Here is a 15,190-nt window from a genome sequence, read left to right as displayed (position 1 = left end):
TGTTTTTTTAAAATCATCCTTTGAATCAAACTTTACCACAACAGTAATGAATCAGCCCTTTGTCACCTGGATATCAATAATCTTCATAGTTTTCCACCTGAATTTTAGGAACAACCACTAAAGTGAGGTACCTTAAAGTCAAAAAATTTAGAATTTTTATATGTTGTGATTATGTGAAAATACTACAACTTTATTTTTTGGTATTGAAGATTTTTTTAAGCAAAAGCACAACTCTAAGTCAGCTCATAATAAGTACATTAATACTCGTTTGGTTTTTTTTTAAATCAAGCAAAATGTGTCCCATATGGGATAATTGAAGGAGTAATGATTCAAATACAATCCCCAATTTAAGGATAGAATGTGTTCCATAATTTTGTGAATTCTTTGTTTGGATATAGAACACATTTTCCATCTAAACAATCCTTATAAATAGTGGTTTAGGTTCCTAACATATTGTAAATTATCATTTATAATACATAGGAGATAACTAAACTACAGTATTAAAATCAAATTACCAATACCTCTTTAAAACAGTTTTACTGTTGTAACTAGTGTGGGCTATGTTAGAATAACAAATATTTCTCAATCATAATGCTAGTTACAAGAAGGAATTCCTGTTTTCTATTCCATATCAATTCTAATAATAAGAATAATTACATTGACAAATCATAATCTTGGATTCCAGCAGCTGTTAAGTGGGAATACACAAGTTAGGACAGCACTATCAGGAATTCTTTTCAGAGGAAGAAAGCACCACCAAAGTAGTGTTAATTAAACTTTCAGCAGTCAGGTAACACCTATGAACCCTTTTCTGAATAATGTCTTTAAATGCATAAAGTATGTAGAATTACAAAAGAAACCAAAGGTTAGTGAAATAAAGATGTATTTTTTTCCCATCCAAGTTGATGGATTCCCTGAAAACTATCCACAAAACCTATTGGGATCTTTGGACTCTACATTAAAAACCCCTACTATAGAAAGAACTCTGATTAACAAAGGGAGGGGACGGGATCATTTGTAAACTATGAATGAAGGACCATCTATATTTTTAATTTCATATGAGGAAATGTAATTTAGAAGACTTCTTAGAAAGAAAGAACTAAATGAAGAGTTCTTAACTTTTTTATGTTGTCTTCTTACCTTGTCTGGTGAAAATCTATTGATCCTGTCTCAGAATGTTTATAAATGCAAAAAATAAGATATATTGGATTATGAAGTGAACAAACCATATTGAAATATTGTTATCCAAAAAAAATTAAATTTTCAGACCCCAGGTTAAAAACTCATGATCTAGATAAAATGGATTATAATCTGCTTAAATAAAAGAATAACCCTCCCTTTTCATTACAGTAGAATTTTATTAGTTCCCTGATCACTTTTTTTAAACCTCTATTTCTTTTACATACTATGAGAACAGGCAGTTAACCACCTTTATCCCTAGTTTGGCATGTGCTTTGAAATGAGGCCCTTGAATAGTATTATTTCATAATGCTATGATAAAATGTCAGTGTAAAATGAAACCATGTCTAAAACCTGGCTAACTTACCCTGTGCAAGGTACACAGTACCTGGTTGAGCTTAGTAATGTTAAATGTTAATCTGAGATACTGTTAAGGAATACTAAATGTTGTTGCTCTCTGTAGTCTTTACTATGTAAGAAATAGAATTGGGGGAGGTGTGATGGGTAGGAGAAAGACATATATTTTAACATAGGATATATATTTTAATAAAATCATCCATCTAACCTCTTTTGTGTTCTTTCATAACAATAATATATCTCTTTTAGAGCCAAGTTCATTCAAGTATAATGCTGAAAGGGTCACTTCCTTATATTCTATGTAACTAAAAGGATTAATATATGGTCATACAGACCCTTACCCATTTACTACATATATAGTTTTCTGACTCACTCAGTTTTTTATTTTCAAAACATAAGTCCATTACAAGTATAATTTATGATTAAAAGATCTTACTGATTTAAAAAATCCTTTTAACTCTTAGCTACCTTTTTCATAGATTCCTGGGATACTGTCTTATTGCTTGGCTTTAAAAAAAAATCCTGACCTTCAAATGGTTTCATTATTTTAATGGATTTTTATTTCACTCCTAATTTAGTTTCTCATTTTTTAGCTACAAAGATCATATGGCTAAGAGATTTGCAATCTGCCTAAATAGCAATTTTTCAAAAATAAAGGCAGTTTTACTGTTTTATATTTTCTTTTATATTTATTGTTAGTTGCAAATGATTCAGCTTTTCAAATAATGATTTTTTACCAATGTATCTATAATGTAAATTGTTAAATGCATATTTGAAGATGGTTAAAATTTGTCATAATTTGAATTAATTATTTTTGAATTGTAGATATTTTAAAATTTCATTTAAATAATAAAAAAACCTTAGGGGCATTTATTTTCTTTCTTATTTGTAATTCAGGAAATGATTATTTCATGCCTTTTGTCACTGAAATATATCCAGCTTAAAGCAAAAATCTTTGTTTTATGTTCCTCTTTGACTTTGCTATGCCAACATTGTAAATATAACTTATGACTGAAATAAGGTTTGTCAAAATGCATATCATTAGAAAAGTGCACTGAAAATGAGTCCTAATAGGTTATAATCCATCTGGAAAAAAAATCCCAAATGTTACACTTAGAAGCTAATTGGGAAATGCATTTTTTAAACTTGTCAATCAGTATTTCCCTTTGGTAAAAATAGGAAAATTTCACCTTTCTTAATCTAATCTGATTAACACAGATTAAATGCAAAGGTTGCAAGATATAATTATCTTGGTTTCCACCCTAAGATATACTTATGTCTGTTCATTAGTAGAATAATCAGGTTTTTATAAACCAAGCTAAAGGTTAAAAGTTTCTATGGTTGGGGTAGCTAGGTGGCGCAGTGAATAGAGCACCAGGCTTGAATTCAGGAGGACCTGAGTTCAAATTTGGTCTCAGACACTTAACACTTCCTAGCTGTGTGACCCTGGGCACTTAACCCCACTGGCTTGGGGGGGGTGGGGGGGAGGACTTCCTATGGTATATTTTGGGCTTTTAAGTCATACTTACAAGCAACTTATAAAACATTTGTAAAATTGTATAACCAGAGAAACTTAGTTTAGGCAAAAGCCTAAAGAACTAAAATATAGTTTCCAACAAAATAAAAAAAAAAAGGCAAGATGAAAGTTGTGGTTTGGAAGAAGATGACTTGGATTCAAATCCTCACTCTGCTACTTACTAGCTATGTGACCTTGGCCACTCTCTGTGATTCATTTTCCTCATATGTAAAATGAGGAATTGGACTTCAAGATCTTTACAGGTCTAATCTGTTATGATCATTTTATGCCTATCGTCCATGTAAAGTAAAAATTATTTTAGATCTAGAAAGCTCAAGTATACCTCTAAGTATCTTTGAAATTGTTTTTATTAACATAACAGATTGAACTTACTTGATTAGTGACTGTCAAAATTTTTAAAAATTACTAAATTATATTTTCAAGTTCAAAGATCTAGTTGACAATTTTATAGTCTGTTTGAGGATCCCGAGTGTACAATTTTTAAAAAGAAGGCATCTCCAAAAAATAGATCATTTTTTACTGCTAAAACTTGAATCATTACTTGGCATTTCCCAAACATCTGACAACTGTCCTCTTCAAATCAACTGTCTCACCCTTTTCCTTTGTAATAATTTTCTGGGATTGTCAAATGTGAGGGAAAGAAATCCAACAGCAAGGTCTTCTGCCCTGCTTTTGCAGGAAATGTGCCACCTGCTCTTACTCCATTCTTCTCATCTATGTTGTGAGCATATATGATGCAAAATAAATGAAAAGTAGCTCTTCCATATAAAAAATATTAGGGAGGAAATAAATATTCAATAAAATAACAGCTAATGTATTTGAGGGGGGATCCTTATCATTGCAACCAAATCATTAAGTAGAACCAAATTGCCAAAACATTATGCATGATATATGTATATAATACACATATGTTCTCTATATATAATGTAGATGTATATGTATGTATTTAAAATACATATATGTATTTTATGAGTATTATAATCTATATCAGAAAATAATGCAGTTGCAATGATCAATAGTTCTTTTTGGCCAAATACTCATTTCTTCCCTTTACCTCCCCTTTAACCCACAGCTGATCCAATCTGTTTGTGGGAATGATTATTTCTATGACTAAAAAAGCCCAATCAATAATTACATAATTCAAGTTGGTGGTAATTCTTTCGTGGCCAATATGTGAATTGGAAATGTGGAACTCATGGATAATATTGACTCCCAATAGCTAATCATTATGTGAATCTTTCCATTTAAAGTTTGTTTTAGTTATGAATTATTTGGATAGTATTCTCTGTTTTATTTATACAGATATATCCTTTTAAGTCTTAAGATATTTTAAAGTTGAGCATGAGGTAGCAAGAATTAGTTATCTGCTTTCATGGAATAAAATTTCTGTTTCTATCCTAACTCAATATCTTTGCAGTATTACTAATGAATCAAATACTTTATAAAATTTACTTGCAATTCTGATAAAAGTCATTTTTTTTAATTTCCTCAGATGATTTATTTAAAAATTACAAAAGAAATGTTCGTAAGAAATTAGCTCATAAGAAATTTTAGGAGTATGTCTTCATGCCAACTAATTAGATTCCTGCAGAAGATATACAAAATGTATTTTTGTTTTTGATTAAGCAGGTTATTTTCTTTCAGTATTACAAGTATTTTGCATCATATTCTTTCAAAAATCCTAAACATTATTTGCACAGTTGTGATTGTAAAGCCGGTTATATCAATTAAACTTTTTCTAGTCTCTTTTAAAATTTATCCTTTCAACTTTAGATTTCCCCTATGTAAGTTTAGGATTTTTTCCCTCAGCTATTCCCAGTAAATTTGCTGAGGATTCTTGACATTTTTTACGCTTTTCTAAAGTTGAGAATTATACTCCTTAAGGCTGCCCTTTAAAACATCTTTTAATTTGTATGGAAAATAGATCTTATAATCTCCTGAATCAAAGTTCACTTTTACTGATTTGTGTATGTCTCACATTGCCATTGCTAAGTTGAATAGGACTTTAACTTTTTAAAAAGTTTCATGCATTTGCATTGTCAAATATTTTTCCTCTCTGCCCTATTTTATTCTATTATGAATCATCCATATAGCAAATATGCCTTGTTTTATTTGAATAATACTAACAAAAGGCAAGCAACTCAACTGTGCTTACATATGTAGTCAGATTGAAAAAAAGATCAAAAATTTTGGTCACTATAGTTTTCTGAGCCCTATAGAAATAGCTCAGTTTAAATATATAGATGACTTCTGAGAAAAATTGGAACAAAATAAAACTTAAGACAAGTTGATTCAGGTGCAGCCATGTAAGTAAAATCTTTTTATTTCAAAAACAAAAACCAATAAAGAGATAACTAATTTGAACTTCAGATAACATTTTAAAATATGGATGAATACCAATTGTTTGTTCATTATACGAAAATCAATCAGATAGCATTTAGGAGAGCATTAGAATGCCTTGGGGAAAACAATTACAAGTGACACAAGTAAGGTATTTTATGAGTATTTCAAGCTATTAGTAGCACCTGTAATAATGATAATAAAATTCAAAATAGACAAAATTTTCCTTTTTCTCTTATATATTTATAAGGTCCTAAATATTTATGAAAAGATTATATACAAATATTTCTGAGTCTACTGAAGAGATTAAATGTATTCTTAGGATAATATTTGCTAAGTTGGCAAATACTTATTTTATCTGTTTATTAATGATAAAAAAGAACAATTTTTTGGACTTTGTAAATAACCCAGCTTTTTTTCTGAGGAGGTCTCATAGTGAACAGAACTCTGAATTTGGAATTAGAAGAATTGGATTAAAATCCCAACTCCACTAGTTACTATTAAATATCTAAGTAACCATTGATCAAATCATTTATGGACTGTTTCTGCATTTTTAAAATATAGAGGTTGTACTAGATGAGCTGCAATGTCCCTTATAGCTATAAATCTCTGATCCATGAATCCTAAAAATGAGTTTTTGTCAGTGCAATATGATATGGCTGGAAGCTGTTACAATCATTTTTACCTTCAGATTTTGCCACTTTGATGTAATATGCTAGTTACCTAAAATGTGGTCATGATTAGTCTCCTCCATATCACTTTCCTACATTGTAAAGAACACCAAACTTATCACTAGAAGACAAGAATTATAGTTCTTGTCTTGCTGCTAACTAGCTATGTGAACCTTAGTTTCATTAATTCATTTATTCAGATTTTTTTGGATGAAGTAGAAGAGGAGATTCTTTGTTTCAATTGATAGCTAGCCTTACTTGCTGAATGGGCTCATGACCTCAGTCAAACTGAGACCTCTTGAAGACTTTAGCTTAAAAAGGCAAAGGTTTCCCATTTAATCCGGTTGTCTCCAGTTGTCTTCATCTATATCTGGCTACTGGACCCAGATGGTTTTGGAGGAGAAAGTGAGGCAAGTGACCTTGTACAGCCCTCCCTCACTTAAATCCAATTCATTTACATGTCATGGTATGACCTCTCTGAAGTCATGATCTTCTGCTAGAACCAAAGACAAAAAACAACAAAGTTTCCTTATCTAAAAAATAGGAGTAACAGTTCTTGTCCTTTTCTCATAGGAGTTTGGAATGATCAAATTAGATATTATAGCTGAAAGAACTTAAACTATGAACACCTTTGCAAAATTTAGCTATCACCATTACCTAATAATCGATGTTGAGCTTTTTCTGAATTGTTTTGATGTTTATTTCATATAAAACCTAAGCCTTATTATGTGTGTATTTTTTGCACATAATGTGTATATTTTAATATATGCATCAGCCTTATAAAATGGCATTCAAGAAATCATCTAAAATTTTTGTTGTATGCAGGAAACCTAAAAAAAAATCTTACTGTTTTCTTTTTAAAATTCTGCAAGTGGCACCCTATTAATTTCAAATTTAAATTCACATTCCAATTCTAATCATAAATCCCTGAAAATGTCAGTGTGGATGGGGAATTGCTTAGAGAGTTAGTGCAAATTGTGACAACTTTAACAACGTCTCCTTGGCTTTCCTATTTAGGATTTAATTTAAGAGAAGCTTCACAAATTCTATATTTTCTCATGGAAAAGTATATTAACCATAGACATATATTTTAAATTATTGAATTGGGGAACAATATACCAAGAGCTGCATTCGTGGCATAATTGTGGTAGAAAAAGGGAATGGAAATCAACAAATCTGGATTTTGATCAAATTTTTAGTATTAATTTTTTTGGTGACTTTGGGCTAGTCATACTGTGTTTTAGTTTGCCCATCTGTAAAATGGGTGATTGATAATAAATAGTTCTACCTATTTTACAACTGTAATCCTTAATAGGATCTCAGAAACTAGAATTGTGTACCTTAGAATTTCTTTTATTTCTTCCTACATGTTCTGGCAGAAGAAAATATAACCCCAGGGCTATTAATAAAATTTAAATTGGTCTTGAGCATAGTCATAACAATCAAATCATCCTCCTCCTATAGCACTGTGAAAATGCTACTTGGAGACAGAAAATTTTGAGATGATTCTAATAAAACCATTGTTTCCTGAAAATCAAAGAATTGAACATGCAATAACTATTTTTAACTACTACAAATTTCCCCATCATAAATTGATACAGAGATAAACAGGCAAATGAATAAATAAATAACTGTCCATGTTATAATGTTCTTTAACATGAGATACTGAGTTTCTTCCCTCATGGCAAGAAATGATTTAGTTTCTTCCTTTACTACTCTAGAATTTTTTTTTCATAGCAGATAATACTATTATTATGTCATGGTAATTTGAAACAAGTAAATTAGGAACCCTATAAAATTAATATAACCTTAATATAAGGGCTCATACAATAGAGCTTACTGTTGATGTATTATAACAAACCAATAATAAAGATGTATTATATGTCATGCCCTCACTCTGGAGCACATGGGTTTTTTTTTTTTTTCTGTTCCATGATGGTATAAAATATATTTATAGTTAATATGATTATATAAATTCCCCAAAGGAAAAACTGTTTGTCTCCAAAACAACAGTCAGTACAGTACAGTATGTCACTCCATACTTTTGAATATTTGAAGAGATAGGCATTGTTGGAGGTCACAGGTATTATGACTTCTGCTATTTAGCAGACATTTCCAAACATTTTCAATCCCATAGTATATTAAGCTTCTAAATTCACTTAGAGATACTTATCATATTATAAGGCTTTCAGGAGAGCTTCTAAATACTTTCTTGTGTGTGTGAAGTGACACTCTAATGCTTTTAGTGGCTTGTAGATATTTTGGTAAATTATGCTGTTTCTTTTTGTTTACTCTGTCTTACTTATAATAGCTCCAGTGGCTGTTGGACAATTATGAAACAGCAGAAGGTGTGAGCCTCCCTAGAAGTACCCTTTACAACCATTACCTACGACACTGTCAGGAACACAAACTGGACCCAGTCAATGCTGCCTCCTTTGGAAAACTCATAAGGTCAATTTTCATGGGGCTACGAACCAGGAGATTGGGAACTAGGTCAGTACTGAAAAAAAAGATCATGGATTTTCAAAAATTATTGCAGTGAAAGTATGTAAAAGTGTGTCTGTATGTGAAGAGAATACAAGGACACAGATTAGACAAGGCCAGAGAGAGACATTCATTTGAGACAATCAAATCCAAAAGATAAGTATTTGTTCCAAAAATTACCCATGTGGAAAATTACTGGACCAGGAAGGTAGAAGTGTCTCTTCCACTAAAGAAAGTTGTACTGATTCAGAATTCACCAGCTGATTTCTGCATTACACAGTAATGAAAGGAGTAAGATGATTACCAAGCCAAAGAAAAAGTGATAGATCAATAATTTAGCACACAATTTATAGGTGATATCTTCTGTATCATGGACCTTTATAAAATGTTAATGATTATGCACAGCAAAATGAAATAGAAAGAGTCTATCTGGGGCAGCTAGGTGGCGCAGTGGATAGAGCACCAGCCCTAAATTCAGCAGGACCAGAGTTCAAATGTGATCTCAGACACTTAACACTTCCTAGCTGTGTGACCCTGGGCAAGTCACTTAACCCCAGTCTCAGGGGGAAAAAAAAGTCTATCTTTTGCCTCATACAAAATTATATTAAAATAGTCATATGAAAAAGTTTGTTGTCCACTTTCCTACAAAAAAATATGAAGTGCTGAATTTATTTGGCTGTTTCTAGAGAAGGTAAATCAACAACAAATCTTTTGTGGACATAGAAAAATGTATTTTTTTGCAAAGCTGCAGGAATTGGGTTTTTAAAAGCCTGTTGTTTTACCATGTTCTTTTTCTTTTTTATTGAGAAATAGGAAAATAAAAATTCCATTGCTTGGCAACTTTAATAATTTTAGTATGAAAATTTAGAACAGTTCTTACAAATTTTTTACTTCATGGAAATGTATAATTGATATTTTGAGCAAACATGATGTGATGAAATGAATGAGGCACTCAGTATGTAGAGGAAGTTACTTTGGATTAGGAGTTAGAAAATATGAGTTTGAATCCCAGGCCTGCCATGATCTATTTGTATAACAAGTCTCCCTTCTTCCCTTCTTCTGGGATTTTTTTCCTTTATTAATAAAATAAGAAAATCAAACTAAATGATATGTACAGGCCATTCCAACTCTTAATAGTTTGTCTTCTTCCATGCATTTAGTTAAAACCAACCAATTTTATTTCTCTCCATTCCAGATTTTTTAATATAATTAATTGTAAGTTATATATGTTCAAATAATTGAGGCATTGCAATAAATTCAGGAATTCAGAAACAAATAGATGTTTCCATTGTTTATAAGATCAGGGATTTGGTGGTAGAAGGGACCTCCCTTAATTTTACAGATGAGAGATGAAGCAACAAGATGAGGTCACAGAGGGCTCAGAGCCAAGATGGAACTTCAGTCCTCCAACTTTAAATCCATCTCCTGCCTCTCACACCATATAGCATTTATAAAGATTAAATTTGGACAGATACATTTTATTGATTAGGAATCTCATATAAAGAAGCAAAGCAGAGCTTCATAAAGAAATTGTATTTTTAATTATCTTAGCAAGTGCAGTTTAGTTTTAATTAATTGTGATTCATAGTACCATAGCATTCTAGTAAACATCTTCAGTGTGTTTAGTCAAATAACAACCTTCAGTGACCTCATTATAAATTCATTCTGAGAAGGACCCTTTTAGATTCCTATGGATGATGTACTTTGTGTGTATATATGTTCACACATGCAAACAAAATTCATATATGTATATGTATGCAAATAAATACATGTCTCTATATATAATACATATATGAAAATTACCCCTTCTATTTAATTTTACCTACATAGAAAGCATTTATATAACAACAAATTCAGTTCCTCAGCAACTATTATATCTATGAAACAAGATTAAAGTCAATATAACTTCTAAAATTGTTAATCTTAAGCAAAACCAGAATACCAAATGTTTGCAGATCTAAGCATCAGCCAATATAATATTTAATTCAACTGGTTTCTTGGCTACTAATTAAATTCTAGTGAGGAATCCATGGAATATGGAAGATTTAGAAAATTTTAAGCCACTGACTTTGCATATGGTTAATTAAATCAAACTGAGTTTAATGTTCATCGCTTTCATAGGTTTCTGTCTCATCCCTTGTCCAGAGCCACAAAAAGAAGATTATGAATATTTTTTAGAATAAAACACCTAAGCAAGCATGAGTTGCAGGATGTCCATTGCCACATAAGTTTAAATACTTTAACAAACATGGCTTTGCACAATTCATGCTTGCTTTAAATTTTTTCTTGTATATTGTTCCCTGGAAGAGATTTCAATAGATGCTATACTTTCAAAGTTTTAGATTCACTCTGGAAAGTATCTGAAAAAGAGAAAAGAGAACAAGGCTTGGGTTTGGGAGATAGAATTATTAGAGTATATTTCTACTTTATTTTGGTGACTTTACTTTCCAAAGTGGTACCTGCTATCGTTTTTACAACAAAATGCACCAAGAATTTACTCTATACCTTTTGAAAAATTAATATTTAAAATGAGGGAAGGGAAATAAAACTTAGGTTAAGAATAAGAACTTATTCACAAATGGAAATGTTAACCCCATGCTGGATTACAATGATAGCTAATCAGTTTCAGATACTGTTGAATGTTTCTACTACAAGAAAGACTCAATCTCCTCCCAAAATGGACTTAAATTAAGATTCAATCTGACCAACACTTTATCATGAGCCAAAATGAGCCAAGATATTAAAAAATCCATAAAGCAAAAAAATCTCCCCTTCAAAAGGAAATAAATAAAGCCACTCCTACTAATTAGTAGAAACCAGGGGAAAAAAAGCAAATATACATAATAAAACTATTGATTCTAAGCAGAATCAAAACATTAAATGTTTTCAGAACATTTTTCCTAACTGATAGTCTCTTGGATCCTATGTGAATTTTTGTGAGGCCATCCATAGAGCAGGGTTTGCCATCTTGCTAATTATATAATGGAACCAAAAATAAACCAAACAAAATGGGAAGAGGTCACATGAGAGAGATGTTACTCCATCCCTACAACAACTTCCTCACTGCTCTTTACTTTGTGGAAAAAAAAAGACTATTGATGTAGTTTATAGAGCTGACTCGTCACTTTTTTGCAAAGCTAAAAACACTAAAATAGATTCTAATTAGAATTTATCTTTAAAGAAGACCTACTTTGATAGGCTTCAGAATTGCTTCCTAATTTGGGTGGCTGACTACTCAAAGAGACTCAGATGCAACCATATATTTTTGCCAATTAATAGATCTGTATGATATCCTTATTTTAAGGATTTTGCAAGGATATAGTCATTACACTGTATAGTTACTCTTTAAACTATGAAGTAATCTAGCACAAATTTTCTTAGATTTTATTCTTTAAGTGGAAGTGGAAAAAAAATGGGAAATGTTCTAATGCCTTACTGAATTTAGACCTACTGGAACTTACTATTTTCTCATTGCAAGAATTTATATGTTTAGAACTGTTATTTTTGCAAATATTCACAAATTCTATTCAGAGCAAAAATTTGTCACCAAACACAGGCTTTTTCATGAAAATGAAGACATTGTGAAATCATTTGTCCCATGTGGAAATTTGCCATTTTCACAGAGAAATTTCCCCATGTGTGTCTGTTGTGCTACATCTGATTCAGCCTGCAAAACAGATATGCATTCATTTAAAAACAGTGACTAACAAAATATGCTTGAGAATCAACAGGAATGAAATAATTTAATGTCTACAAAATCTTTTATATTAAAATTTTTAATTAACTGAGTTAACATACAGCATTCTTGTAAGCTTGAAATCAGTACATTCTCTTGCTACTCTCCTCATGAAGTAAATAAGAAATAGAAATGTTAAGTACTTGTCCAAGGTGATAAAACAAGAACTATAATTTTTACTATAGGACTTGTAGGTAATTCTGCCCCACTAGTATTTCTTTTTCAATGAAAAATCACTTATCCTATATTAAATTATTTTTATTAAAACCAATTTCCCACTAAAATAACTGATATTAATTATCATATATGTGCATATATTTTATATAGATATAGATATAGGTACTTTGGTATATCTGTGAATTTATCTGTATTAAATACATCAAGAAAGATTATACCCTCTAGATATCTATCTTTTATTTTACATGATTTGTTCTCAGTGGTCTAGAGGTCTTCCTTTAGTATCTACCATTTGGACATACTTCTGATTGTTGGTGCTTTTCTCTGCCAAAATTATTTCATTTTACTTTGTATTTTGTATTTATTTATCTTTATTTGTTTATATATATATACATATATATGTATATGTATATACATATATATACATATATGTGTGTATATATATATGTGTGTGTATATATATATATATATATATATATATATACATATATATAATCGCCTGACAGCCAGCCCCCCACCCTGTATAATAAAATAAGTCCCATGATGATTGGTACTGTATTGTGGGACTTTTCCCCCTCTGTTTTTATACAGTGCCTAATATGTTGGATAAATAGTATAAATAGTATGAGATAATAGTAGGTGCTTAAATGCTTTTTTCATTTGAGTCGAGCTCTTCCCACATGACCAGCCATTTCATGTGTGTGTAATTTATATAATTTTAATACTTAGAATTAATTTTGCAGTGTCTTAAATTAAATGGATTTTGAATAAGCCTAATTTTATATTTACTGACACTAGATATTTTACTGATACTTATACTTTCATTGTCTGTTGTTTTTCTTGATGAAGAGGGAACTCCAAATACCATTACTATGGGATTCGTGTCAAGCCAGACTCCCCTCTTAATCGACTACAAGAGGACATGCAATATATGGCTATGAGACAACAACCCATGCAGCAGAAACAAAGGTAAAGTCTGGATTTTTCACTGGAACTTGAAAATCATTTTAACTCTAATGTGCAATGTTGTTTCCTTCTTCTGATAACAAAAACAAAAAACAAAAACAATAAAGCACTATCTTAAGAAATATGTTGCTTCTTCCTGAAAAATCACATAGGCTGCTCACTGCTCCTGAAATACATTCCTTCCTAATCTTCATGTGTTAAAATTTTTCTCTTCCTTCAAAATTTAATTCTGATCATCTTTTTTTTTTTTTTTAATGAAACCCTCCCAAGTCTTACTAGCCAAAAGTAAATTTCTTCTTGATTTCCTACTGTAATTTAGGTCTCTACTTTGTTCTTCTATCTTATTCTATATAAATACCTGCACTTAATTGTCAAATTTCCCCAATATATAGTTCCTTGATGGCAGAAAAAGAGTGTTTTCTTTTTAATGTTTGTATTTCTTGTATCTTGTATATTTATATATATATATATATATATATATATATATATATGTATACATATATATATAAGAGATTGTATCTCTTGTATCCAAAATATATATTAGATAATCAATTATTTTTTGAATTGCTTTCAATTATTAGTGGGCTTTCAATGTTGACAATTACAATCTTGACAGATACTAATGTCTTAAGAAGCATTTTAGGTTTTTGTTTGTTTGTTTATTTTATACCAATAATGCCAAATTTTTCCTCCTTTGAGAAGCATAGGATAATCCCATTTTTTCAGATAGAAAAACTAAAGGCCAATATGTAATCTGTCACAAATCAAAACTTATCTATACTAGCTTATTCCAAGCCATTCTTCCTTAAGCAGCATAGAAACTTTTGTAGAAATGCAATTATAAATCATAGAGCTGAAAGTGGCTTCAGGAGAGAATTGGGAAGATCCCCCTGCTTAATGGCAAGTGAGGTCTTTTTACCTCCATTTTATAGATAAAGCAAGTAAGGCCTTTTTAAGGTTAAGTGACTTATTCATAATCATACAGCTAGCAAATAAAGGAGAAGAATAAGATCCCAGGCTTTCTGGATCTTGATCTCACATTCCATGTGCCTCTTGTAGAATTAGAGTTCTTTTTTTCTACTAATATGTCCCACTGCATCTTATGTCGTGATTCCTTCATAAAGTATCATTCTTCTCTGCAGCATATCAGGTATTAGTCACAGCTAGAGAAAAGATTCAGTGTATCTATTCTTAAACCTTGATAATGGAAGATTTTATGGAGGCCATAATAATATGCTTTGTAAAATACTAATCAAATAATTAAGTAATAGTGCTGACAGTGAAATTATCGAAGTATTCTTCTCTGATATTTCATCTTGAAAAACAAATAAGTAGGAGATGTAGTTGGAGAGAACTAAAGCAATTTTCAGGAGGACTATATCCTCACTGCATAAGTTTTCTGTTTTAGAGAGAGATATAACAGGCAGAATTAGAGAAAGGCAGTTTTTTAGGTAGAATGAATCTTCCACTGCTTATCACATATTAATTAAGGGATTTCTTTTTTGGAGATAAGTAGCAGGATCTTTATGTTACTTTTATTAAACAAACAATTTCTCCTTCAGGTTTTAATGATAAGTAGCCATCTCTATATAAGAAATAGTATTAGATAAATGTTGTCAAATTCAAATTAGAATCATGGACCAATAGAAGAATCCCTGCAGGCTATATGCTGATTTGGAAGACTATCTATTAATGTTATCTGTGTTCAATTTATTTTTTTTTAATTTTGTTAATTTGCTTCTG

General features: G+C 30.7%; 1 protein-coding gene across 8 annotated transcripts in view; it reads left to right on the top strand.

The window, feature by feature from the left end:
- The window catches only part of RFX3 (regulatory factor X3), a 316,948-nt gene that overhangs the window by 215,656 nt on the left and 86,102 nt on the right, over nt 1–15,190 (top strand). For all 8 annotated transcript variants that reach the window (XR_012484828.1, XM_074282832.1, XM_074282831.1 and 5 more), the window contains 2 exons: nt 8,396–8,577; nt 13,331–13,450. Coding sequence is in view for 7 of the 8 variants with exons in the window: in XM_074282832.1 (XP_074138933.1) it covers nt 8,396–8,577; nt 13,331–13,450 (302 nt within the window). In the remaining variant the exon portion in view is untranslated. The remainder of the gene's footprint in view (nt 1–8,395; nt 8,578–13,330; nt 13,451–15,190) is intronic.

This window comes from Sminthopsis crassicaudata, chromosome 1 (assembly GCF_048593235.1).
Source record: "Sminthopsis crassicaudata isolate SCR6 chromosome 1, ASM4859323v1, whole genome shotgun sequence".
Lineage (NCBI taxonomy): Eukaryota > Metazoa > Chordata > Mammalia > Dasyuromorphia > Dasyuridae > Sminthopsis > Sminthopsis crassicaudata.
Note: the sequence above shows the minus strand (reverse complement) of the source record. Positions and strands in the feature narration are given on the sequence as shown.